At 35.9% G+C, this 27,527-nt stretch overlaps 1 protein-coding gene across 1 annotated transcript in view; it reads right to left on the reverse strand.

Moving 5' to 3' along the window:
• STIM2 (stromal interaction molecule 2) overlaps positions 1 to 27,527 on the reverse strand; it is a 171,491-nt gene that overhangs the window by 48,499 nt on the left and 95,465 nt on the right. The window contains exon 3 of the mRNA XM_027103201.1: positions 15,109 to 15,223. Coding sequence (XP_026959002.1) covers positions 15,109 to 15,223 — 115 coding nt within the window. The remainder of the gene's footprint in view (positions 1 to 15,108; positions 15,224 to 27,527) is intronic.

A 27,527-nucleotide genomic window follows, 5' to 3' on the forward strand; every position in this document is an offset into this window, starting at 1 on the left:
ATATATATATATATATATATATATATATATATATATATATATATATAAAATGAAGACAGCACCGTAAACTAAATAAAACTTCCATTTCTTATAGTAGTCTAAATCTCATAAAAGTATTGCTTTTCCTAGAATTGATAACAGCAAAGTACTGCCTATAGCTACTTATAATTTAATAACTCTTTTTATAATTTCATAAAAGCACATCTTCCTAGACAATTCTCTGGACGCCTTTAGAAACTTTATATTCATTGACGCTCTAATGTTATATTTGTTCTTTTCCCTACTGAGAAGACCTCACTTGGCAAAAATTCATGAGTAACTCAAAAGATAAGAACTCTAGGACATCATGAACACACAGCACTGCAAAAACCTTCTACATTCTTAGGCTCTTTATAGTAAAGTTACCAGTAGTTGCGAACAGTAGTTGGTATTCTTAGATATTACTTAAGTGTGATGAATACTATTTGCCTTTTGGGGGTGTTTAGGTCATGTGCCAAGAATCATATATTCCCTAAACTTAACATGTATCTGGAGGGCATCACTTTCTCAAGATTTCCAAACTAACTCAGAATGACAGCACCTAGTTTTTGCCTCCTCGAATTCACTTCTTTGATCCTCCAATGATGCTTTTAAAAACACCTATGTTTCCTCTTGCACAGTACAGACATGTCTGGTGATCTAGGTGAACAAAGTCAGGGTTTCACCTTGTCAAAGTAAAAAGAGCCGTGCAGAGGTGAAAATTTGTAACAGCGAGGAAGATTTTTTTTTTTTTTTCGGTACGCGGCCCTCTCAGTGTTGTGGTCTCTCCCGTTGCAGAGCACAGGCTCCAGACGCGCAGGCCCAGAGGCCATGGCTCACGGGCCCAGCCGCTCCGCGGCATGTGGGACCCTCCCGGACCGGGGCACGAACCCGTGCCCCCTGCATCGGCAGGTGGACTCCCAACCACTGTGCCACCAGGGAAGCCAGCCCACGAGGAAGATTTTGGAAAGGGTAGAAGTAGAGCAAAATTTACTGATATAGTGTCCAGTGATGAGAGTTATATTAGCTCATTTAATTAAAATACCAAAATGGGATTTAATAAAGCATGTATATTTGGGAAATAATATACTCATCATAAAATTCAGAGTGGGGAAAAAAAGAGGTATATGAGAAAATCCATTTATAATCCAAAAATTTTGGCCTGAAAATGTCAAGAACATATCAGATTTTCTGAAGGAGTGGCTATATTTTACATCTTGGGACCCGTGCTGCCAGACCCCACACACCTACTTCTGGCTCCAGAATAACCTTTTAAGCTTTTCTTCTACCTACTCTTGTCAAAGTCTAGTTTCTCTTGCTCATCAATCTGTTATAGCTGTTTGTCAACTAGGTACCCCTTTTCTCTCTGTCGTCTTCTGAGACAAGACTCATGATCACTAGGGAAAGGGGGTCAGAAAAGGAAGTAATCAGAGAATATTGCCACATTACCTAAGCCAGTTACTTCCTTAACTTTTTCGAACTAGAGCAGGCAGGAAAGACTCCTTTCTCTTTGGTCAAGATCCTGGGAAAAGGTAAGTTTACAACTGCCCACAGCCACAGAGTTTAGCCCCTAGGAAATGCAGTAGGAGAAAATAAAAGCAAAATCCAGAAAGAAACAGAGAAATGCAGATAACCAGGGTGGATTAAGCCCCTGACTACATAACTACACTTTCCTTAAGTTAAATATAGTTTTTAATTAATATAGATTGATTTTCTCCTACATCAATTTTTTCTCAACTGGGTCATTCCATTAAAAAACACACTTTTATATATTTCCACCTTTTAAAAAATAAAAAAAAAACTGCCTTCATATCATATTTATCTTCAGGTTATCACAGTCCCACTTCTCTTCTCCTTTTGAAAAGTCAACAATATTCACTGTCTGCACTTCCTCTTTTATCCACTCCGATCCGACGTTCACTTCCACCACTACAGTGCAACTGCTTTGTCCAGATCACCAGCAACCTCAGCCTCTACTTTGCCGATCCAATGGTGGGTCTCTGTCGTGAGCTTACTCAAACTTCTGGAGCATCTGACACTGACTATGCCTTCTTTCTTAAAATATTTCCTTCATATACTTCAGCACTCTAGATTCTCCCGGTTCCCCTCATACCTCACTGGTCACGTCTTCTCTTTCTTCTTTCCAGGATCCTTCTCCTCTCAGCATTCAGTCCTTCACTTCTTTGCATCGTGATCTCCATGTTTCTCAACGTTTTTTTTTTTTTTTTCCCATTATTGATCAGGCCCAACTGAGCCTGTTTCAACTTCTTTTTCCCCTACTTGCCTCCATCTCCAAGAAATTTTAGTACCACAGATAATACATAAAACCTAGGCACCGTCCTTAATTCCCGTCCCCACCCCGATCAACTTCCTAAATCTAATCCAACAGCAAATCCTGCCAGCTATTCGTTCAAACTCTATCTCAAATCAGACCTCTCTGCTACCTCCCTCTACCAGCTCACCGCAAGACCCTCAACAGGCCTTTTACTTCTACTCCTGCCTCTTTTCTGCAGAGTCTAATAGCCACGCAGTAGCTACATAATCTTTTCAAAAGATAGACCACACATCCTTAATTAGCTCGAAACTCCTAAATGGAGCTAGACTTTCAGTAAGTATACTGACATTATACTTAAAATAAATCCCACATTCTTCATTAGGCCCTTCAAGGCTTATGAGATCTGACCCCTGTTTATCCCAGTGACCTTGCTTGTCTCCTACCACTCTCCCCATTCCTAATGACCATCTAGCTACACCAGCCTTCCATAGTCCCCTAAATACTTTGAAGTCATTTCAGCCTCAGAGCCTTAGCCTGGTTGATCTCTAAACCTGGAATATACTTCATCCAGACCTTCCCGTGACTCACTCTCTCTCATCACTCAGGTCTATAATCAAATATCACTTCTTTGGGAAGTTCCTCATTGACTACGTTACTTAAATAGCCCCCACCCTACCTAGTCACCGACCATGTATTACCCTGCTTTACTTGTATCATATCACTAATCTGTTCCAGCAGTCCTGTGAGTGTGTATATATCTACACACACACACACACACACACACACACACGCAGACTTGTTCATTATCTGTCTTCCTAAAAGAGTTCTAACTTCATGAAGGTAGGATATCTATTTTGCTCAAGGCTCTAACCCCAAAACCCAGAATAATGCCAGTGAGTCACTTGCAATTAATAAAATCATTGATGACAGAGTATCCTTGCAACAAATTTCCCATTACTTGAAGTAATTTGAGTCTCTCTCTTTATCTTCTGCCACTAAAAAAAGACTTATTAAGACATACAAACTGCTCAAACTTTAAAATAAAGCTCTGTAGTAAAAAAAAAAAAGAAGACATAGTATACTGTAATTTCAAGCCAATCAACAAAGCATGTTGAACAATCAGTTATGCACAGTAACTTATTAAGTGTTTAGTTTTGTGATAAATTCAGCCTCCAGTACTTAATATAGTGCAGGTTCCATTAGAAACTAGAGTGATTACTTTTGGGGCATTACTGAAAAACACTCAAAGAATCTAGACACAGTCCTAAAACATATATCCACTAACTTAAAACTTAAGCTTCCCTTTTTTTTCAAAAGCTTCCAATAACACATCTAAAAGAGAATGCAGTGTAAAGTCATGGTCAGATTCATGCAATTGAGCATGCTCATTAAAAACAGATGAGAGAAATTTAAACAACTACCAAAGCAGATCAATCTTCAACTATCTCACACTGCAATCTGGGATATGCTTACCTTTGCTAAGGTCACAGGCTCTGGATCAGTGGGTATGCAGCTAGCACACAGAAACCTATTATTATTCATTGTAGTAGAGCTGTAGCACTATCGTTAAAATTCTGCCACAAAATATTTGGTACTGGTCAAAACATGGAAAATAAGGATGTTAGAATTCTATATTCTTACAATATATAATTCAGAAACCAAATAAGCATATGTAAAGGGTAAAGAATTTCTTGGGCCTCCCCTTTCTCATTACTCACCCTCCCATTTCCCCTTTTCCTAGGCCACCTCTATCCCCTTCCAAAAAGTTCAAGGCAAAGAACTGTCACTCAAGTTCTTCACGAGAAGTAAATTCTGCGAAGGATTTGAAAATGGCTAGTGATAGTGCCATCTAGCAATGAAGAATTATTCTGTCAACTAGTTTCTTGCCTGTCTTAAATTCATTTTTTATTAACCTAACAATATCTTTTCAATCCATAACCAACATAATTATCCATAAAGAAAATAAATACTGACATTTATTACATTAAGATGTAATAAGATGTAATCCCAACTTCCAACTCTTATACATAGTGGTGGTACTTTTTGAACAAAATCCTTGCTGAAATGAAAATTTTTTTAAATGTTCAACTTTTTAAAATGTCAGTAGAGTACTTCCCTTTTTCTTTAAGCATAATCAGATCTACCAGTTCTTAAGAAAACCCTTTACTTGATCATACTACCTATTTGTAACTACCATTCAATTTCCTCCATTTTCTTGCCTACCCCTTAAATGGAGGTTACCCATATATCTACCTCCTATCTACTCATTCTCTTAAATCATTTTTTATTGTGGCAAAATACGCATAACATAAAATTTACCATCTTAACCATTTTTAAGTGTATAGTTCAATGGTATTAAGTATTCATATTGTTGTGTAACCATCACCACCATCCAACTCTACAACTCTCTTCATCTTGCAAAATGGACACTCTGTACCAATTAACCAATAACTCCCCATTCCCCTCCCCCTAGCCCCCAGCAACCACTACTCTACTGTCTCTATGATTTTGACTATTCTAGGTATCTCATATAAGCAGAATCATACTGTATTTGCCTTTTTGTGACTGACTTATTTCACTTAGCATAATGTCTTCAAGGTTCATCCATGTCGTAACATATGGAAGAATTTCCTTACTTTTTAAGACTGAATAATACTCCATTGTATACCACGTTTTGTTTATCCATTTATCTGTTGATGGACATGTGGGTTGCTTCCACTTAAATCTTTTTAAAGATATATTCCGTGTGTATATGTGAGTCAATTCCCCATACCAATGTTTAAAGTGATATCCTGTAGGTCAATGATTTTCTTCTTGTCATATCTAATGGCTTTTTTCCAATACACTGTATTTCTCTATTTAGCACTACTGGCCACTTTTCATCTCTCCTCTCTCTATCCCCCAGTGAGAGAGACACAGAGAGAGAAGAAATGACTTACAAAGATTCATATAATATAAAGAGAATTAAACATGAAGGATGTCAATGAACCAGAGAAATAAAATCAAACTAAAAGCATGCACAAAATATAAATGAGGTCCTTAATAAAAGCTACAAAAAGTAGACAAAGAAGGAAATAAAATCAGTCACAAATCATCCCCTCAGGAATACAACTATTCTTATTACAGAGAACTAAAAAAAGATTCTTCATGAGGGCTCTCAGCAGATACTTTGCAATATGGTGGACTACGCCCTCAACTATACAACCATCCGTCACTTCCTGAAAACTCTCCTCTACAGACTTTCAAGAAAGTGCACCTCCCTGATTCACCTCCCATGTCTCTGATGGCCATTATTTATTTCATTAGCTAATCCTTCGCTTTTGTCTTATTAGCAGTATTCCCAAGGGGCTATTCTCTTTCCTTTTCCTTCTCTTAGTGAACTCTTAATTCATATAACTCTAACTATGTTACCTTTATATGAGGGAATCACAACTCTATATTATTTCTGTTTTAGAACATAGCCTTTAAGCAGCCATAAGTTCCTAGTGATAAACACCTGTTTTATACTTTTTTTTTTTAGCTATTACCTGGTAAGGAAAGAAAATTGATGATGGAAATAGAAACTTAATTTCCTTCAATGCAACTGACATTTGCTGTTTCATTTTGTTAGACTGATCTAGACTCTTAGTTTTAAACTAATAACTTAAGTAAGCAGCTGATTTTAAACATTTTGAATCAAAACTATCTAAATGTCCACCACTTTCAACACCTCGGAAGAACTCACACTGATGCAAAGCGAAAGAGAAACAGAAGACTGGCCAAATGTTAGAGGAATGCTTATTAAGGACCTCTTATTTAAGAGCACCTTAACCAGATGAGAAAGTTAGACAATAAACATTATTTGTACTTTGTACCCTACCTGAATACATAATCATCCACAGAGTGAAAAGATTTTTAAGACATAATATAAACGCTATGTGATTTATCCTATGTTTTAATCATACATTCCCTCTGAGACATATTTATATATGTAATATAACAGATTATGTGTATACATATGTTTCAGAATTATAGAAACGAATTTTTAGAAATATGTCATATTCAAATCAAAATGGTTATCTAGTATCTGTGAAATCTTTATTTTCATTGTAATTTGCATTATTTCTATTACAGTTGCTTCTAAATTGCTAAGTAATATTCAGTGGAACTGAAAAAAAGACCCAAGTAAGCATAAAATTTGTTTGAGAAAAGATTTTTGTAAAACTGACCATCTTTGAAGAGGAAAATATTATTACCAACGAACAAGTTCTTCATCCAAAAGAGCAGGAACAAAGTATTTGTTCCACCTAAAGCAGAATTTGATATAGTGAATCTCCCGCAATAACATATATTTTAACAACCAGAACTTGAACCAGAGTTCTCCTACCCACCCCCTTGCCAAACCAAGGATTGTAAAGCAAAATTTAACACACATCCATGTGGAACTGGTTCCCAGTTGGTGGGGTAAGGGAGGAAAGAACAATAAGATGTTCAAGAAAGCCTATTGTTTTCTAGATAGTCCATCACAGTGAAAAGTGGACAGCCCTCATTTTTACCTTCTGCAGAAGGTTCTGTTACTGTACTCCAAACTTGAGGTATCCCTTGAGTCTGTGAACACAGCAGAGGAGAAATGTAGAATAATTCAGGTATACAGAAAACCATAAGGCAAATTCACAATTTTAGAATAGTACTTCCTTAAATTATAAGAAAAGTGTCATCATATGATGAATATATAAAAGTTGGGTTTTTGTTATTTGAGAAAAAATGAAGTCTCACAATGTATCTAATTCATGTGTCCACACAGAATAGAAACTGTCAAGTTTTCTAAAGCCCAAAGTACAGAGAGATGTAATAGACAGTCGGTCGCTGCATCCTATTCTGAGAGGTGGTCTCTATTTCAGAACAAAAACAAGAAAGAACTATAAAGGAAGAGAGAGCTATCTCAAAGTCAAGTATCTTCTAGAGATTAAAAAGTCATAATTAATCCCAGAAAATCAGTACATGCAATGACCCTAAGTCTCCAAAAGTCAAGTATCCTGAAGTAAAACAGGAAGAGTGCCAACAATAAAAGAGAAGGAGAAAGAGAGAGAAAAGAAAACTAAACTAGTAAAAACCAAAACAGTCCTGACGAAGAGATCTGAAATTAAGGGTACAGAAAGACTGAAATACTAACATAGAATAAGATTAAGAAAGATTAGCAATTTATTGCGAGTGCTCTGAATTCATTTGGATAATTACATAATACAAAGAAAGCTATCTGATTAAAAGGAATAAAAACATAATTTATACAAAGTACAAAAATCAATCCTGATTAATATAAAGCAGTGTTTGTAAAATGATCAATTTACCAACTGATCAAGTAATATTTATGCTACTGTTATAGAAAAAAACCCATATTAATACACTTAAATGTTGGTTGATAGAATAAATGAACAATACGTTCATGTCGACTACTCTCTACATAAAAGAAACTTTGACAACAAAAGACTTTTGTTAGTGGTGCAAATAATGACATTCTGAAACCAGACTCTACCTCAAGGACAGGCCTTCCCTTGTATAAACCACTTTCTGTGGACAATGAAAACCCAGCACCTCTATAGATGGCTAACAACTGCTTCTACTAGAACTAAAAGTATTGTATAAAAGTTGAAAAGTGTTAAACATCTGGGCTAATAAAACAGCATAAGCATTTGAAGCATATTAAGTGCCTTGTGTTTTTAAAATGTGCTATATTAATTACAAATATCCTGAAAGCTATTAATCCAGTAGAGTCCTTCCCAGGGAAGGGTGACAAAAGGTGAAAAAAGTAAATGTCCCTTTATACACAACTAACTCCTCTGGCCTTACCTGACTTCTGCAGGCAGACTAATATACTTCTTTTTCTATTAACCCACAGTGCCTACTACCTATCTTGATTACAGATAGTATCACATCCTTTAATTACTTGTCAACAGAACTTTCTCCAATGATAGACTACAGTCAGGTGGAGGACCGAAAACATATTCTTCAGCTGTGTATCTTCAGTATCTGTGTATTTTCATTCTTCCCACTCAAATCCACATTACATTAAACTCACAGCTGATTTTCCTGCCTATAGTGAATTCATCATCCTATAACTCTTCCATATTATATGACTTTCTAAAACAAGAAGCTGTAATAGCTCCTAATATTTAGTGCGATGATAAAAATGTTAAAATACACTACACCACCTCCCACATACGTAGTAAATATTGCCAACCAGTAATTTCTACGGTAATATTCTTCTTTGCTATTGAGACCAGGCACAGATCAAGCATCCTTAATACAGTCCTCCAGGCAATCACTATCATTTGGTAAGCACTGGTGTATCAGTGGAATCTTACTTGTCATTCTTAAAGCAGTTCATCAGACTTAAACATCAAGGATCACTAGTCTGGTCTCCCTGTCTAACTAACCCTATTTTCTACTATTCCCCAACTCAGAAATATTAGTCTCCAACATCCCCACCATGTGCCACCTTCACACCTGCCTTACAAAAATAGTAACAACGGACAGTCATTGAGCACTTGCTATGTAGTAGGCACTAGTCTAAGCACTTTACATGTACAAATTCATGTCATCCTCAACACTTTGATGCAATAGATAACCTTTACCCCTAACAGATGACAAAACCAAGACACAGAAAGGTTAAGCACTACATGTTAAAAGCAAAAGACAAATATTAAAACAATGATTTATTCTTGTGTCGTACACTAAAAAATTACATTTCTGGGCTTCCCTGGTGGCGCAGTGGTTGAGAGTCCGCCTGCCGATGCAGGGGACACGGGTTCGTGCCCCGGTTCGGGAAGATCCCACATGCCGCGGAGCGGCTGGGCCTGTGAGCCATGGCCGCTGAGCCTGCACGTCCGGAGCCTGTGCTCCGCAACAGGAGAGGCCACAACAGTGAGAGGCCCGCGTACGGCCAAAAAGAAAACAAAAAAAATTACATTTCTGACTTATAAACTGTGCTTATTTGAGGGATTTAGGACTAAAGTCTGGAATTACACCTATTCATTTACTCATTTTAATGTGCTAACCTGTATGTATATCCCTCTCTCTTTCTCACTTCTAAGAAAATTTTCTCTTTCAAAATCTTGCTGAAAATTCACCTCCCTAATGAAGACTTCCTCATAATAAATCTATTCATTCTCTTAAACTCCCACAATAGAACCACTGACCCAGTATTTAATCAAACCTTCCTATACTGTTATTTAACATTTCATCTGTGCACATGTAACAATATCGTAAACTCCTGGAAAAACAAGGCCTTATCTTATACTTACTTGTATAAGTGAATATCAGTCACCATAGTGACTGCTATGTCTACTACTGTAAACATACAATATTGTGTTGATGGACGCCACAAAGATAATGGCTACCTTATTATCTATAATGGTCTACATTTTGAGTTACTCTGCTGATAATGTCAAGCAATGTGCACTGATCCTTTTACATTTTTTTTTCATTCCAGTCTCATTGTAACCAACAACATACACATGAAAAAGCAGATAGATTTTATCAACATTTAGAGATCCATTTATACTTTCACACCCAGAAGAAAATCCTTATGAATATCAAGGATCTATACAAAGGAGATAGTTATAATCTTCCTTACTTTTAGAAATTTAACACCCATAGTCAGGAATTCTTTTCGTTTATATTTCCTTTATGTAACATTTACATTTTTGCTTTCCTATACAGAAAGAAAACACTCTTAGTCATTTATCTCTAGCTAGGCTTTATATACACTTCAAAACATCCATCATTAAAGGCCGACATCTTTCATTCTCTCAGACAATTTCAGTTCCTTTAAATTTCTAATCAATAAACAATAATAATAATAATAATAATAAACCTTCAGCAAATTTTCCAGATGTCTATTCAATCTGTAAAGCCCAAAATTACACAATGACCTTAGGTAAGATAAGACCTGTGCTGAACAGTATGGAAAGATTACCTCATGAGTGTCACATGTTAAAATAACTATTTAACCTAATGAGTTATCATTTTTAAAAACAGTACATTACTTAATCAGTTTTTTAATCTACTATGGTCCCTAGATCTTATACATAACCAATAATTTTCTATCTATATTTTCCTTCATGAGGTAGCTGGCTACTATTTAACTGCTCATTCATTAATTTTAACAACTGATCCAGTTTATCAAAATCTGTCTGAAATCTAATACTAGTTTTTTAAATAGCTTTCATTTGTATTGGACTGTTGCCATATGCAAATTAACCAAGCATTCTCTACACACACACAAAAAAAGTACATTCAGGTCATCCTGAAATTTTTCTATATGAGATCAGTATCAATTTTTGAGGAACACAACTTTACTTTTTCCCCACTGACAATATTCCATAAAGATCTCAGGTACATTTTACCAACCAGAGAATTGCACACTACAATGGTGAGCATGTAGTCTAATATATCTATTCATTTTATTGATGAATATTAAGAGACTGAATCAAAAACCTTACAAAACTTTAAATAGAGCTGAACATTTTAGTTCGTTCAGCATTATTACAAAGGTAAGTAAGTCAACACTTACTTAGTGCCTATCGAGTGTTGCCAGGAATTATGCCAGGCACTTTTACTACACTACTCATTTAAATCACACAAGAATTGCATTTTACAAGTGAATTTTTAAATGTGCCAAATGTCTTAATGTTCATAAACAGAAGGGCCAGGATTTAAATTTGTACAGCTTGAAAGTCCACACATCTCCTTTAGTATGCTACCTACACTTCCATTTCTAGCAAATTTTCAGGTAACTGAAGGAGGAGCTATATGGGGGCTACCATTTATGGTCTACCTCATTATCCCCTTCCAGAACTCCTGGTCAACACTCACAGCCTACCACAAACACCACCTTCTGTGTATAATCCTATCAGAGAGTTCATTAGTCCTTCCATACCAGAACAACAAAGCTATGAACATGATGTCTGCTCACCATTCCTTCTTCCTTTTAGCTCAATCTGGCCACAGGCTCTTAGAAATGCTTGTTGCTCAGTTCTCATCTTTGTGCACATTGCCCTTGTCTCCATAATTTAGCAACTTCAACCCTACCTAATACCTCCTTTTAATAAGTTATCTTTAATTATTTTTTAAGGTAAAGTCCTATATCTACTACAGTATTTACTGATTAGGGATTTAACATGCCTTTTTTACCTGTAGTTTTATTAGTGCTGTTAGTGCTCTGATTACAACATTGCACAGGTTTTCAGTAGTCTGCTCCAACCCCGATTTTTCCCATAAATTCTAATTTTTAAGTTCATAATTTTGCAAAGCATAAGTTTTCCAGGAGTGCATATATTTCATTATGGCAGAAATGCCTGTACTCAAAGTATGAACTGAATTACTGAGAATGCAATGCTCATGGGGCACTATACACTCATTCATTCAATTCATTAGACAAATCTTTACTGAAAATCAAAGTAAATAAGGCACTGTTCCAGGCACTGAAGACACAACAATGACGGGCAAAGTATGACTGTATGTTTGTGTGTGTATGCATGTGTGTGCATAAGTATGTATGTACCTATATTCATATTCAACTAAACAACCTTAAATTACATATTATTGCATTCTAATCTCTTTATCAACAATTTCCAAACCTTTTCAGAAGAATTACTTTTTGTTTCTCAAGAGAAATCTTAAAACAGAAACAGAATATACCAGATAAAAGCAGAACTCTACCCATTTATCCCTGTCCCTGAGATACCTCCAGGAAACCCGGGGCTTGTCAGGCTATGATTTAAAAACCACTGATCTAACAACAATGCTCTGCCTTTTTACATGAAGCCTGTAATAAATTAAAAGACTATGTATGACATGGTAAAATCAATTGAGAAAAATGACACTGAGAAAATCAATCAGGTCACCATAAAGTTTCTAGTAGAGGTTTATTTCACTCAACTCCTCTCTCTTCCCTCCCATGCAGCTGTTTTAGTAGGAGCCCTAAGATACTTCCTCCCAAGCCCTAATCCCCTAAGAAGGTTATGTGCGAGACTGGGGTTTGGAGAAAAGGAAGCATAAAGCAGATAATTTAGGCCAACTCTTTGAAGGCTTAGGGGGAAATCGTCTCATCACCATAATGGTAAAATCTTAGGGGGTGGAAATTAAGGTGAAAGCCTAGGAAAAAAGAGACTTAAGAAGCTATTTAACTTGAAAAGACCTTAAGCTGATAACAAACATACATTTTCATAAATCACAAAAGATCCCACAAAACTTACCAGGGTGGGAAATCAAAATGGGGTTTAAGTACAGAATCCCCTTGAATTTCGGACACAGTAATAAACAAAATAGACAAAGACCTCCCCCCACCCCGCTTTCTGAGGCTAACATTTTCAGGGGTAGGGGACAGAAGGGAGACAAACATAACAAATAAGTCAATTATATTATAACTTAGAAGCTGATTCCTGACATGGGGTAAAGAAAGTGTGAAGCTAAGTAAGAGGGATCAACAAGGGTGCCAAATGACCAAGAGGGGGGCAGGGGGACGTGGTTTGCAATTTGCAATTTTAAATAGAGTGGTCAGGGTAGGCCTCAAGGAGAGAAGAGCCCGAAAAAGAGACAACGAGTTAGCCAGGAGGACATCTGCATTCCTGCAGCAAGGATTCCATCTGGGCAGAGCACACTGAGTGAGAGAAATGGAAAAGACAGAAAACGGAAGAGAGGAGGGTGCAGGAGAGGACAGATCATGTAGAGCCTTACAGATCTTTGTAAAGATTTTAACTTTTACTCTGAGCCATTACAGGGTATTGAGCAAATTTGATTTATATCTTAAATAGATTACTCTGCTAAGTGAAGAACAAATTTCAAAAGAGCACAAGTATACAGAAGGAGACCCTCAGGCAGCTACCACAATTATCCAGGAAAGGGATGAGGGCTGAACCAGGGTGGTAGCACAACAGGTGGTGAGAAGTGGTCAAATCTTTTTTTTTTCCTTCATTCAAACGTAGTTAGTTTTGTGGGCTCCATTCAGCTTACCACAAACTCCAAATCTAGAATATACTAGTGGCAACAGACTCCATTGGATCTCCAAGTCCTTTACTAATATCTACATATTGCTGAGATATCTCATATAAATAGTCTTACTGAGTTTTTGACCATTCTAGCACTTTCCCCCATGAAACTTATACTCATTTATTTATTAAATAAGTATATTATACTTATTAAATAAATAAGTATACTCATTATTTATTTCTATTCCTACCCAAGTTCATATTACTTCAAAATAATATGGGGAAAGGAAATGGAGAGGTTTTTTTTAAGTCTATGTATCTTTCATTAAAGTCAGTGGTATTTTTTTCCTTCTTTCTTTTTCTTCTTCCCGGAGTATTTCATCAGATGCCTCTTTTAGAAAGTGAAAACAAAACCATAAGAACACCTTTTTTAAAAAAAATGTTTATTGAAGTATAGTTGATTTACAATGTTGCGTTAGTTTCACGTGTAGAGCAAAGTGAATCAGTTTTCATATACATATATCCACTCTTTTTTTGGATTCTTCTCCCATATAGGTCATTACAGAGTACTGAGTAGAGTTCCCTGTGCTATACAGTAGGTCCTTATTAGTTATCTATTTTATACACAGTAGTGTGTATATGTCAATCCCAATTTCCCAATTTATCCCTCCCCTCCCAAGCAAACCTTCTTCTATATTAATAATAATACTGAGTTGATGGAATAGTTTCCTGTATTTTCTCATTTCCAAATGTTACCACTGACAGTCTAGTAAACTTTGTTATTTTTTCATAACTCCTACTTGGTAATCTGTCCCACATTCTTTTTAATTTCATTTCGCTCTTCAAACTGGCAAAGAAAAACATATGCTACAATATAATTGCTTGACTTTGACAAAAGAATAGAAACATTAGGAAAAAGACATTTTGTTTGACACTGTCACTAAAAAAAGAAAAAGAAAAAAAACTTAACAGACTTTTTTTTTTATGTAGCTTTCTACAATTGGGGATCAAGTTGAGGTTTTAGGCCATACACTTTTCCTGCCCTAAAAAATTACTATCCGTAAGACAGCTTGAGGACTTAAGGGTAGAAAAAGGAATAAAATATAAATTACACAACTGTATCATGCAGTCTTTATCATCAGCAGACTTTGCCTTCTAAAGACTTTAGGAACTGTTCTCCGTAATTAAAAAAAAACTTCGGTGGGGCCTCCTTGGTGGCACAATGGTTAAGAATCCGCCTGCCAATGCAGAGGACACAGGTTTGAGCCCTGGTCTGGGAAGATCCCACATGCCACAGAGCAACTAAGCCGTGCACCACAACTACTGAGCCCACGTGCCACAACTACTGAAGCCCGTGCGCCTAGAGCCCGTGCTCCACAACAAGATAAACCACCGCAGTGAGAAGCCCGCACACCACAACGAAGAGTAGCCCCTGCTTGCCGCAACTAGAAAAAGCCCACGCACAGCAACGAAGACCCAACACAGCCAAATATTAATTAATTAAATAAATTTTTAAAAAAATTAAACTCTGGGATCCACATGTTTATTTGACAAACCTTTTATAATAATGCCGTTTAACAGATGAAACAATGCTCTACAACTTTAAGCTCTCAGACATGCGTTACCTTATTTATTCTAGTATAAGGTATCAAATTATCTGAAAACAGGCTGACCTTTAATAAATCCTAAGAAAAATTAAAATCATATTTCAAAATAAAAAATGGAACAATTATTTACTAAAATATAAATATCCTCACAGAAATGTTATTTTGATTTGTTTGTAAATCATATGCAATTAGTGACCTGAGAAAAGCAGCTCAGGGATTCAGATCACTAAAACAGTCTTACCTTCTGATGTTTTCCATCGTTTCCATAAATCCTCAACAGTTATATGCTTGTCTTCTCTGTGCAGATGGCTGTGTTTATTAGTAGCATCTTTATATTTCATATCTTCTCTGATAAACTATAAAAGAGAAAACACTAAGTTAAGTATACTTAAATTCATTATTTTATTCTCTACAAACAGAAGAAAGTAAAATGTGAAAAACAGCAGCTGGTAATTTTCTGATCAGAACTGGTGCATGTTTGGTATTTTATACTCACATTCTTAAATGTTTATAAAATTTATTTAATGAGATGTCTTCTAATCATAACAGCAGCAGTAAAAGTACTTATTTAACTCATTATTTATCAGGTCCTATTGCACATTATATAATAAATATGTCATATCTACACACACACACAGTCATTTAACTTCATGACAGTTCTATAAGGAAAGTATTATGTATTGCCATTTTATAGATAAGAAAACCAAGGCCCAAAGAGGTTAAGTAATTTGCCTAAGGTTGAAAAAATAATGAATGTCAGAGCTGAGATTCCAACCCAAGCAGTTTGGTTACACTCAACAGCATAATGTACTGCCTCAATTATTATACATTTTTACCAAATACTTAATGACAGGGGTATTTCAGAACATACTAAATACTAACCTCAATTACTGCATCGTATTTCTGTTCTTCTACCTTTTAAGTCATTACTTATAGTTGAAAGACATTACAGTGTTTAGAACTAAAGTATTTTACAAAACTGAAGTAGATCCTCCATTAATCTTACTTTAAAGTATATACAGAGAGAAAACACTAAAAATTTTCTTTGCTAAAAACCAACCTACTCCGTATTGCTTCATTATATAAAATTCTCCAACTGCCCTTCACTGTCTAGCAAATAAAAAGCTAACTTTTTAAGAATTACATACCATTTCCCAATCTTGTCCCTGACAATCTTTTAGGCTTTAACTATTGACACTTTCCCCAAATCAACCCAATACTCTAATTATATAAAACTAATAGTTTTTATAAATTATTATGCTTTTTCTACCTCAATATTTCTGATCTTTCTTGCTTTGGTATTGTTTTATTTGGTATCTTTATTAATTTTTTTTTCAGATTCCAAAATTATAAGATCATACAAAAGCTTATTTCAGAAATCCATAATGCAGAAAGTAGAAATCTCTTAGAGCTCCAAACCCTAGAGGCATATTTTTCTGACTTTTATATACTGACAATGAACATCACCCTCAAACAAAAGACCAAATTTTACTTTTGAGTAGAGCTGTTCTCTACTGAAACTAAAAAAGAAAACTTTAATAGCTGTAGAGAAATATAGAGAAAATCATTTCACTTTTCTAAGCTAAATAACCTTGGGTACAAATGAAGAAACAAAGTTTTAGGAAAAACCACTACTCTGCATGTGGTCAGCAGACTAGTGTCAATCAGCAAACTGACACTGGTGTAGAATATACACAGAAATGAAGAAATTTCAGAATTTAGAAACCTTTATAGCAATTAGACAATGCTTTCAAGGAATTTGACCCCAAGCATGAGGTAAATTTACTTGCCATGTAGGTCCTATCCATAATGAACTGGTAACAAAATATCTGGTTCTTCACCATAGAGGTAATCTGGAAAGCACTAATCTAGAAGGCCCACTTTAGCACTTGTATATTATATTGTTCTAAACAATGCCTTACTCTTTTTTTTCCTAAATGGCCCCCTTTTTTTTAAAATTTATTTATTTTTGGCTGTGTTGGGTCTTCGCTGCTGTGCGCTGGCTTTCTCTAGTTGCAGCGAGCGGGGGTTACTCTTCGCTGCGGTGCACAGGCATCTCATTTCGGTGGCTTCTCTTGTTGTGAAGCACTGGCTCTAGGCGTGCGGGCTTCAGTAGTTGTTGCTCGTGGGCTCTAGAGCACAGGCTCAGCAGTTGTGGCACACGGGCTTCATTGCTCCGCAGCATGTGGGATCTTCCTGGACCAGCGCTCGAACCCGTGTCCCCTGCACTGGCAGGCAGATTCTCAACCACTGCGCCACCAGGGAAGCCCCTAAATGTCCTTTTTTAAAGTTATTTTTAAAGGGACCTGCCTCACCGCCTCCACTCCTCCTGTCTATTTCTATTTCCCAGTTTCTATTTCCCTATTTCTGCCCATCCCTCTTCCTCTTCTGACTGACATTTTTTGAAACCTGTAGATAATACCTGGAAAATATCTGCCACTGAGATGCTCAGAAACTGCCCCTATCTTGGAAGAGATCCAAGAGTTAGAGAGAAATTCTAGAATGAAAAACATGATGATTGACAGAGCAGAGAGGAAGCCTGTCTTGGAAATGGTCTAGTCAGTTGGAACAAATGGCAACTGTTTCATTTATGTGACACATTAAAAAAACAATGTCCTAGGAAATTCTTTTTACCACGTGAACACAAAGAGCCCAGAAGTAGAGTTCTGTGGCTTTAGGATCAACATATTTCAGAAAATAAAGCTAATTACCATATATAAACTAGGTGTGGCTTTCTAGCTACTGAATTACTCTAGAAAGCCTAGAATGAGTGTATAGATATCTATCAAAATATGTGCTTAACAAAATAATTAAGATATAAAAAAGACAATTTAAAAAGCTTATAAAGATATCTATAGTACATCTGCTATAAAAGAACTGACTCCTAAGAAAGTTGAGTGTAAACTGAATAAATACACTGAATTATGTTTTCTCTGGAATTATCATTCAAAAATTAATACATATTTCTGTTTTAAAATATGACCCTCGAGGGCTTCCCTGGTGGCGCAGTGGTTGAGAGTCCACCTGCCGATGCAGGGGACACGGGTTCGTGCCCCAGTCTGGGAAGATCCCACATGCCGCGGAGTGGCTAGGCCCATGAGCCATGGCCGCTGAGCCTGCGCGTCCGGAGCCTGTGCTCCGCAACGGGAGAGGCCCCAACAGTGAGAGGCCCGCATAGCACAAAAAAAATAAATAAATAAAATAAAATAAAATATGACCCTCAAAATAAAACAAAAGTATATTCATATAACAAAAGTATACTCTATATCTAATATATCTTCAACATTTTGATCATAAAATATGACTAGAAAGCACCATAATTAGAATTACTTTATGTTGACACTGAGTTGGAAAATACTTAAACCAAATACAATACAAACCATTAGCTTCCATTAAACCATTTTCCAAATATCCTACAAAGGAGCAGACAATTCTGACTGCTCACACTTTATAACTTCACAGGAAACTGCAGATTTTAGAATGGGGGAGGCTAGTAGAGAAATTTTAAAAAGAGTCACCAATAACTGAAAATGCATGAGCAAATTATAAATATTTCTTATTCATTAAAATCTGTGAATTAAGAAATCTGAAAATAGAATCTGAAATCCCATGAAGTAAATCTTCAAATAACGTACAGCAAACAATGTAGAGTTCCTTAGTAAACATATCCAATTATGCAAACCTACTGCAGGAAAGTCTGCACTGACAATACAAATAAAGGAATGCTCAATAAATAAATGACTGTTGAATATTCTTTTCAAAAACATTTACCCAGAGGATTCTTTTATATAAATTCTTCTGGTACCATTAAAGAAATTACATATCCAGTTTAAAGAAGTTACAGGTTTTTTTTCTTTTTTACTTTTTATTTTGAAATATTTTCAAAGGTTGCAGAATAAACAAAAAGCTTTTTCCCCCCAGCTGAATCACTTGGGAATAAGTTGCAGGCATGTTGTCCCATTATCAATGAATAATTCAGCATGTTTTCCTATAAACATGATGTCATCCTATATAGTGATGGTATGACCACAAAAATTAGGAAATTAACACTGATACTCTATATTCCCTACTATTTAATCCACAGAACACATTCCATATGTGCAGTTGCCCCAATGATATTCTTTGTAGCAAAAGGATTCAATCTAGGACCATGTGTTAAATTTAGTCCACATGTCCCTTTAGTCTCCTTCAATTGAGAACAGTTCATCAGTCTTTCCTTGACTGTCACAACCTTACAGGAAGTCACCTTTTGAAAGATTGATTTCAGTTCCTTGTACCTGTAACATATATATTATTTTGCATTTTATATTTGTATTTATATTTTGTATTTGTGCATTATTTTGTTGTATTTACTTTTATTGTTTTATTTTTATGCTATTTATTGCATTTGTATTGATATTTGTATTGTGTATTTTTATGATACTGCTTAATAAAATCTGATACATATTAATATAGACATATTTTGGGACTCTATTCAGCCTCTACCTCTTTCCCTGAGAACTACCTACCAATATTAGTGTAGATCCCTGAATGTGTCCCCTCCCTCAACCTATCACCCCCGCCACAGCTATGTGACCAAAGGACAGACACTCGACCCAGAAGAAAATAATCCAGAGCCTGACCAGGATGACAAAATTCTATCTCACAGGAAACTACAAATCAGATCATGAAAAGCTGCGTCACTTGGCCAAGGTTCTGGATTTTTAAGGTAGTAAAGACACTTGTGTTGAAGGTACCATTTTATGAGCAGTCAAGGTGGGCCAGGTGGTGAGGAGAACGGAGGAAGCCAATATGCAGAAAGAGAAAATAATAAAAGAGATAGGAGTGAGCACACAGAAAGATACAGCAACAGAACTGCCTCGGTTCCCAATAACTTTCCAGTCTCAGTTACTCCGGAGGCCTGGGCTATACAATTCTTGTCCTGATTGCCATGATGTAACAATGATAAATCTGTCTTTCCTCTTTTATTTTTAAATACACAATTTTAAGACTTCAAAACCCAGGAGAGGTGATTTATCATCACAGTTAAGCACTCAGACTCTGGAAGCAACAGACTGTATTCAAAATCTGACTTCACTACTTACGTTCTCTCTAGCCTCCTATTTCTCCTCTGTACAGTGAGGGAAATAAAATTGCCCATTACATATGGTTATGAAAAAGTTTAAATTAAAAATGCGTTCATAGTGCACAGAAGTATTAGACAATAAAAATGTTTCAAACCAAAATAATTGGTTTTTATATATCAATGTTATTACTGTTGAAGTTTAAAGCCTAAATAAATGAGTTTCACCCCAACTATATTGGTAGGTTTAATACACATTTTGGGGAACTTAGACATTTATGAAGAAAAGATTGCCCAATACTCTTAAAGTACCATTTCACATATTCTGAAACAAAATACGTAACACAGAGATGGAGAGGAAAACCACAGTCTTTTCACTGACAATGTAAGCAGAGATTTTCCCAAAGGACACCTGTCATCAAAACAACACCTATCATCCAAGGTCTGATATGTGAGTCAGTCAAAGCAGATGCGTTCCTTGAAAACAATTCCAGGGTCTTCCTGTCTTGAAAATAATACTAAAATAGCTTAGCATAATGCTTCAGAGGGGAAAGAATGCATAACAAGAAAGGTAACTACTGTTAATCTCAACTTTTAAAAATGAAAAAGCTAAGGCAATGAGAGGGTTAACAATTTATTCTATTTTGTATATAGCTATTTAGAAGACCTAATAGTGAAAGTAAATTCTAAATAATTGTAAAACGTAAGTTCTTCATCATCATCCTAACCTGGATATTCTGTAAAAATTGATTCCCAAACTCTCAGAAATGATAACATTAACAATTAAGCATGAGCTGCCTATGTTTCTCTCTTCATCCCAAAATTGTTAAAACAAACAGCACAGTGACTGAGAGCACAGACTCAGTCTCCAGACCACACAGATATCCCAAATCTATTTGTCAAATGACCTTAAGTAAATTACTTTATGCTCTGTGCTCCTGTTTTCTCATCAGCAAAATGGTAATAAAAGTCATACATCAAAGGGTTGTAAAAATTAATTTATTTCATATGATGTGTAAAGAACAGTGCCCGGTATATAGTAAACACTCAAAAGTGTGAGCTACTTCTGGTATACTAACACATTCCTTGTTTTAATAACTTTGATCTTATCATCTAAGATGGATGATGACAAAAACACAAGAGAACACAGGCAAACTGGTATATGTTTTCATGAAAGTTAAGAATGAAAAAAAACAGTATAATTATTTAACATCTGAAAAAATTTTCTTCAGATCCTAAATTCAAACATCTAAATTATACGCTAATGAAAAATTCAGGCTGATTTGGATAGTTTCTCCATTTTAATACAAGCATAACTTTACATTTCTGCTCCACCTCCCACCAGGGTAACTCCTTGCAGCGTTGCCATAGTACCATTTCAGCCCTTAATCCCATTCCCTGAGCTTCCAACATCAAAAAACCACCAGTCAATCCCCAGTTTACCTGCAATAATAAATCCAATGATGACCTCCTTAGGATCCTGTTCTCTGAACAGCTCAGGGTTCAACCGGTTCCACAATTACTGTCAACACCATTTAAGCTAGACCATAGCCTTTTTTAAGCTAATTGTAGAACTTAACCATTATTTATGACACTGGTGAAATTGATGGATCAGTTAATAGACAGAGAGATGACCCATGGTCAGAGTCAAACAACTAATTTACAAAGAAACTTGTAAAACACAATGTTTTTATCAACTGAAGTCGGCCTGCCATTTGTTTTACAGAAACCAATGCATGACCTATATCATGGTTATTCTTCAAAATTATTATTGATCATAATCCAAAAATCTCTAACAAAATTACCCATGATCCATCAGTCTGCCCACTAGTTTAAAAAAGAAAAATAGCACTGTACTGTCATTAAAAAGAACACAAAAGAGTCAAAATGACTTACCTTCTGTGTTCTCATTTGGAAAATAAAAGGTAAAAGATATCTCACAAAGTTATACTGATAAAAAAGAGAGCATAGCTTTACAAATATATGGTGAAAATATATACTAGAGTTAAAACAGGTAGGTACTGTGCCAACTAGAGATAGACCAAAGTCAAGTTTTGGCCTTAGTTTCCTCTGCCAAAACCTACCATTAGGATTTGGTCTCAGATTCCAGAACTCTGAACACCCAAATACCTACATACATGTCTTTCTGCTATCCATGAATTTGTGTGTGATCAATACTCGTAAGATCACATAAATTAAACTTATATCCAATCAGCATAACATCAGTAATATATATAAAGTAAGTCACTCAAATTTAACACAAATATGTGAATTTCACTTTAAGTAGTGATAAGCATTCAAGACATAACAAACAAAAAATCTCCTTCTGTTTTTTTTGGCGAAAATTTAGTAAGTCAGAACTTACATTTCCAGCCACAGATGAAATTATAGAGACCAGATGTACCATCCTCCCCCAAAACAACTGAAAACCCATACAAAATGTAAGGAGCACCAGCTTTCAAGACATTGAACACTAGGCAACAAATTACAGTGATCTCTGAGAGACAAGAAACAAACAAAGTATGTCCTATGGCTGCCCTAAATTAGTTCCTGGAGAGAACTTCCAGAACAAGGTGCAGGAAGAGAGAACCCAGGCAGAGACTGGCAGTCCTGAGTTGAAGAGATGGAACTGAATGGCTGAGGAAACTAAGGGAGGGTAGAGAATACAGGACTAAGTACCAGAGAACAGTAAGCTGCACAGAGGGAGAAGCCTGGATATCTAGAAAGAATGCCTTGAGTCTTTAGCTGACTACCGATCAGCTCATGCATGCAAGGAAGCTACAGCAAGCCAAAGAAAAAAGACATGCAAAAGAATTAGTGAAAACAATCCCTGAAGATTTCACAGGGCAGGGAATGGTGCTTATTCCTACAAGACAGAGTAGAAAACCATAATTTGTGTGTCACCCGGTAGAACACTAAAAAGGGTTTTGCCTCAGTACTAGGGAATATTAACCTTAGACTAAGCTCCACATTGGTCTTGCCTAAAAAGCTTATAAGTACCAGCCAAAGGGATTAAACTGTTCCCAAGTAACTTAAACCTGTCCTAGAACAAAGCTTAAGAACATTTATAGGAATAACTAGAAATACCCACACCCAACAAGGTAAAATCTACGATGTCTGGCACCCACTGAAAAATTACCAGACATGCAAAGATACAGAGAAATACAACCTCAAATTAGGATAAAAATCAATTAAAACCAGTCCAAAAATGGCACAGATGAGAGAATTAGTAAATAAACATATTAAAATAACTACTGCAATTATATTTTAGATATTTAAGTTAGGGTAAATATTAAGCATGTTAATTGAGACATGTTTAAAGTTCTTTTCTAAAGACCCAAATCAAAATTCTAAACATGAAAACTACAATGAATGAGATGAAAAATACACTAAATGAGATTAATGACAGATTAAACATGGCAGACTAATATTAGCAAACTTAAATACAATAAGCATTAGAAACTATCCAGGGACTTTCCTGGTGGCACAGTGGTTAAGAATCAGCCTGCCAATGCAGGGGACACGGGTTCAAGCCCTGGTCCAGGAAGATCCCACACACCACAGAGCAACAAAGCCCGTGCGCCACAACTACTGAGCCTGCGCTCTAGAGCCAGTGAGACACAACTACTGAGCCCACATGCCACAACTACTGAAGCCCGCATGTCTAGAGCCTGTCCTCTGCAACAAGAGAAGCCACCACGATGAGAAGCCCGCACACCATAACAAAGAGTAGCCCCTGCTCGCCACAATGAGAGAAAGCCTGCGCACAGCAACGAAGACCCAACGCAGCCAAAAAACTCTATTTAAAAAAAAAAAAACTATCCAAATTGGATAATGAGCCGTGGGTCTACTTCAAGCAGCCTAACACAGTTGTAATTGGAGTCCCTGAGGAACCAAGAAAGAGTGACAAAAAATCTTATTGGAAGAAATGATGGCTATAATTTTTCCAAATTTTATTAAAACTATGAACCCTATAGATTCCATAAGATCAATAAACCTCAAGACAAGAGACACAAACTACACCAATCCACATGACAGTCAAACAGCTTTAAATGAGGGATAAACAGAGTATCTTAAAAGCATCTAGAAGAGGGGAAAAAAGGCACATTAAGTATAGGGGAAAGAAAAGGAGGACAGCAGACTTTTCATCATATACAATACAACCCAAGGAATACTTCAGCAGCATATTTAAAGTATGGGAAAAAAACAAACAACTTGTTAACCTACAATTCTTACCTAGCAAAAGCACCTTTCAAAAATGAAGGCAAAATAAAAACTTTTTCATATATACAAACACCAGAAGAGTTTGTTCAGACAAGAAGTCCTGTACCACTAGAAATGTTTTTAAAGCCCTATAAGCAGGGCTTCCCTGGTGGCGCAGTGGTTGAGAGTCCGCCTGCCGACGCAGGGGACGCGGGTTCGTGCCCTGGTCCAGGAGGATCCCACATGCCGCGGAGCGACTGGGCCCGTGGGCCATGGCCGCTGGGCCTGCGTGTCCAGAGCCTGTGCTCCGCGACGGGAGAGGCCACAACAGTGAGAGGTCCGTGTACCGCAAAAAAAAAAAAACAAGCCCTATAAGCAGAAGAAAGATTGCTGGAAATGTAACTACATGGGAAAAATATATGCAATTTATTGTAAGTCAATTATACCTCAAGCTGGTGGAAAAAAACACAAAGCCTGTACAGGATGTGTAGGAAATGGCACATTCATACCTCTGTGGGAGTACAAACTAGCACAACACTTTTGGAGGATAATTTTAGCAAATCAATTAAAATGTTAAATGCTCATTGCTTTTACCTCAGAATTTCCACTTTTCAGAATTTATCCTACAGCAACACTCCCAAAACTATAAAAAAGGTCAAGAACTTTCATTGCAATATCGTTTAACCAACAATAAAAATTTGAGAACACCCAAACTGCCAATAATTAGGAGAATTATTAAACAAATTATGGGACTACCATGGTAAAATTTAAAATAAGGTCTATTTATCCTTAAAAAAAGAGCTTACATTTAATAAATCTGATACTTAATAAAATTATGTTCACTGAGTATGATTACCTTGTATATTTTTTCATGCTGACTAGAAGCTCTGTTACATGCCTAATACATTAAAAAACAAAATTATAACAAATCAATCAGAGCTTCTGATGTACATTTTCATACAATCTGTTAACTCCTATCCTAATGCAGGAAGGTGTTAGCTAGATTCATCAAGGCACTGTCTGATAATTTCCAAGAACAACACAGAATTAAATCAGGCATTCCCAGAGCCTTAGTGAGGTTAAAATTCTCATATATGTTTACTAACCATCTGTATTTCTTTTATGAAATATTACATACTTAATTTACATCTGGGAATATGTGTTGGACTCCTCTCTGATAAAGAAAGAGAGACTGAGATAAAGGCAAAACAACAGCCCTCCAATCTCCTCACTCTTGATGTTATCATGCGAGGATATACAAAACTTGGAGCTTTGTAGCATGAGCAGAAAGCCAAGAAAATGAAAAAAAGCTAACACAGAGTCTACACATCACTGAGCTTCTGAACTAACCTTGAAACCATTTGGTCACAGACTTATGGTAATTTCTTTTCAAATGCTAAACTCCTACTTGTAAAGCTACTTTAATTCAGATATTATATAACTTGCAGCCAAAATCAACAATCCTCAAGTAACAAAACTTCTGTAGCTTGCCAGTCCCCATCCGGCACTCATTACCCAAAGTCTACACTCATTTAATGACCAGTAATAAGCAAAGATGACTTTTGACATAGGGAAATAAAGCAAGAGAAAAATAGGGAATTAGAAATATAAGGAACCACAAAATCAAACTGGTAAATTGACTTTATAAACTAATTATCCAACTGCATATTATTGTCTATATATTCTTTTAATCAAAACTAAAGGATATGAAGCCATCCAAAATTTGTTTCAGCTTTGGGGGAACTCAAGGAAAGGCATACTTCCATATTAGAGTTAGATAAAGGAAAAAGAAGAGTGAAGAGAAGTGCAAATACACAGAAGTGTGCATACACACACACACACACACACACACACACACACACAAGTCTGCCAGGCAATCACAGCAGTAAACAGTGAGAGACCTTCCTAAGGAGAGAAAAAATATCTAGAGATAAAAGCCAGAGCTATAATTGAACAGTTCCTTCCATCTGATATTCTTTTTGCCTTGCCAATATTAAGAACCAAGTTTTAATCAGACTAATTAAGGGAACTGACAGGTTCTTAGTCATAAGTTCTAGTAATTTTTAATAAGTATTCACCTATATTTTCTTTTAACTCCTGAATGGTTTCACTTTTATTAAATTTTTTAATCTGATTTATTTTTGATGTAAGGTGAAAGGTTAGAATCTAATTTTATTTTTCTCCAAATCTTAATTATCCAAGTATTATTTATTGAAATAACTTTAAAATCTCCAATGACCTACAATATACCTTTATATAATTAAACATGGTCAAATATCAGTATTTTTACACTGTTCAACCTAATCATACACATAGACAGTTCTATTTACGGGATACTTGTTCTATTAAATGCATTTACTTGTTTCACTTTAATACTAATATTAGAAAAATGATTTTTGCATGTGCAACTTAAAATAATGACATCACAGACAAATATAACAATTTTATACATGGCTCCTGGCACAAAACTAAATGATATCACTTTAACTTTGTAAATCTGCCATGGATTCCAATTCAAATAGTATTAGTAGTACTAATAGTACTAAAATAGTACATGATTTTTTTTAGACTTTATTTTTTGGAACAGTTTTATGTTCACAGGCAAATTTAGCAGAAAAGTAGAGTTCCCATATATCCTCTGCCCCCACAGTACATGCTTTTTTTCATTTAAACATTCTCCATACACTGTTAGATTTAAAATCTATACTGAGCCATATTCACAAACCAGTTCATATGTACACATATGCACAGACTTAACAGACACAGAGTTTGGGGAAATACTATTTGGGTAATCAATGAGAAAAACACATTCAGTGATTGTTAACTTACAAAGAATGTTCTGTTACTTTCATTAAGAAACTGTTTTCACTAGTTACTGGGAAAGATTATTACACAACAGTAAAAATAAACTTTAGAATACTAATTTGAGCTCTTCAGCATATTATCACTCTTAAATGAAGTATAAAGTAATGCATTCTATTTTTTTAACATCTTTATTGGAGTATAATTGCTTTACAATGTTGTGTTAGTTTCTGCTGTATAACAAAGTGAATCAGCTATATGTATGTATATATATATATATATATATATATATATCTCCCCATATTCCCTCCCTCTCGCATCTCCCTCCAACCCTCCCTATCCCGCCCCTCTGGGTGGTCACAAAGCACTGAGCTGATCTCCCTGTGTGATGCAGCTGCTTCCCACTAGCTATCTATTTTACATTGGCTAGTGTATATATGTAAATGCTACTCTCTCACTTCATCCCAGATTACCCTTCCCCCTCCCCGTGTCCTCAAGTCCATTCTCTACATCTGCGTCTTTATTCCTGTCCTGCCCATAGGTTCGTCAGAACCTTTTTTTTTTTTTTTTTTAGATTCCATATATATGTGTTA

Source organism: Aethalodelphis obliquidens, unplaced genomic scaffold (assembly GCF_003676395.1).
Source record: "Aethalodelphis obliquidens isolate GAN/ISIS:26980383/991018 unplaced genomic scaffold, ASM367639v1 scaffold6, whole genome shotgun sequence".
NCBI lineage: Eukaryota > Metazoa > Chordata > Mammalia > Artiodactyla > Delphinidae > Aethalodelphis > Aethalodelphis obliquidens.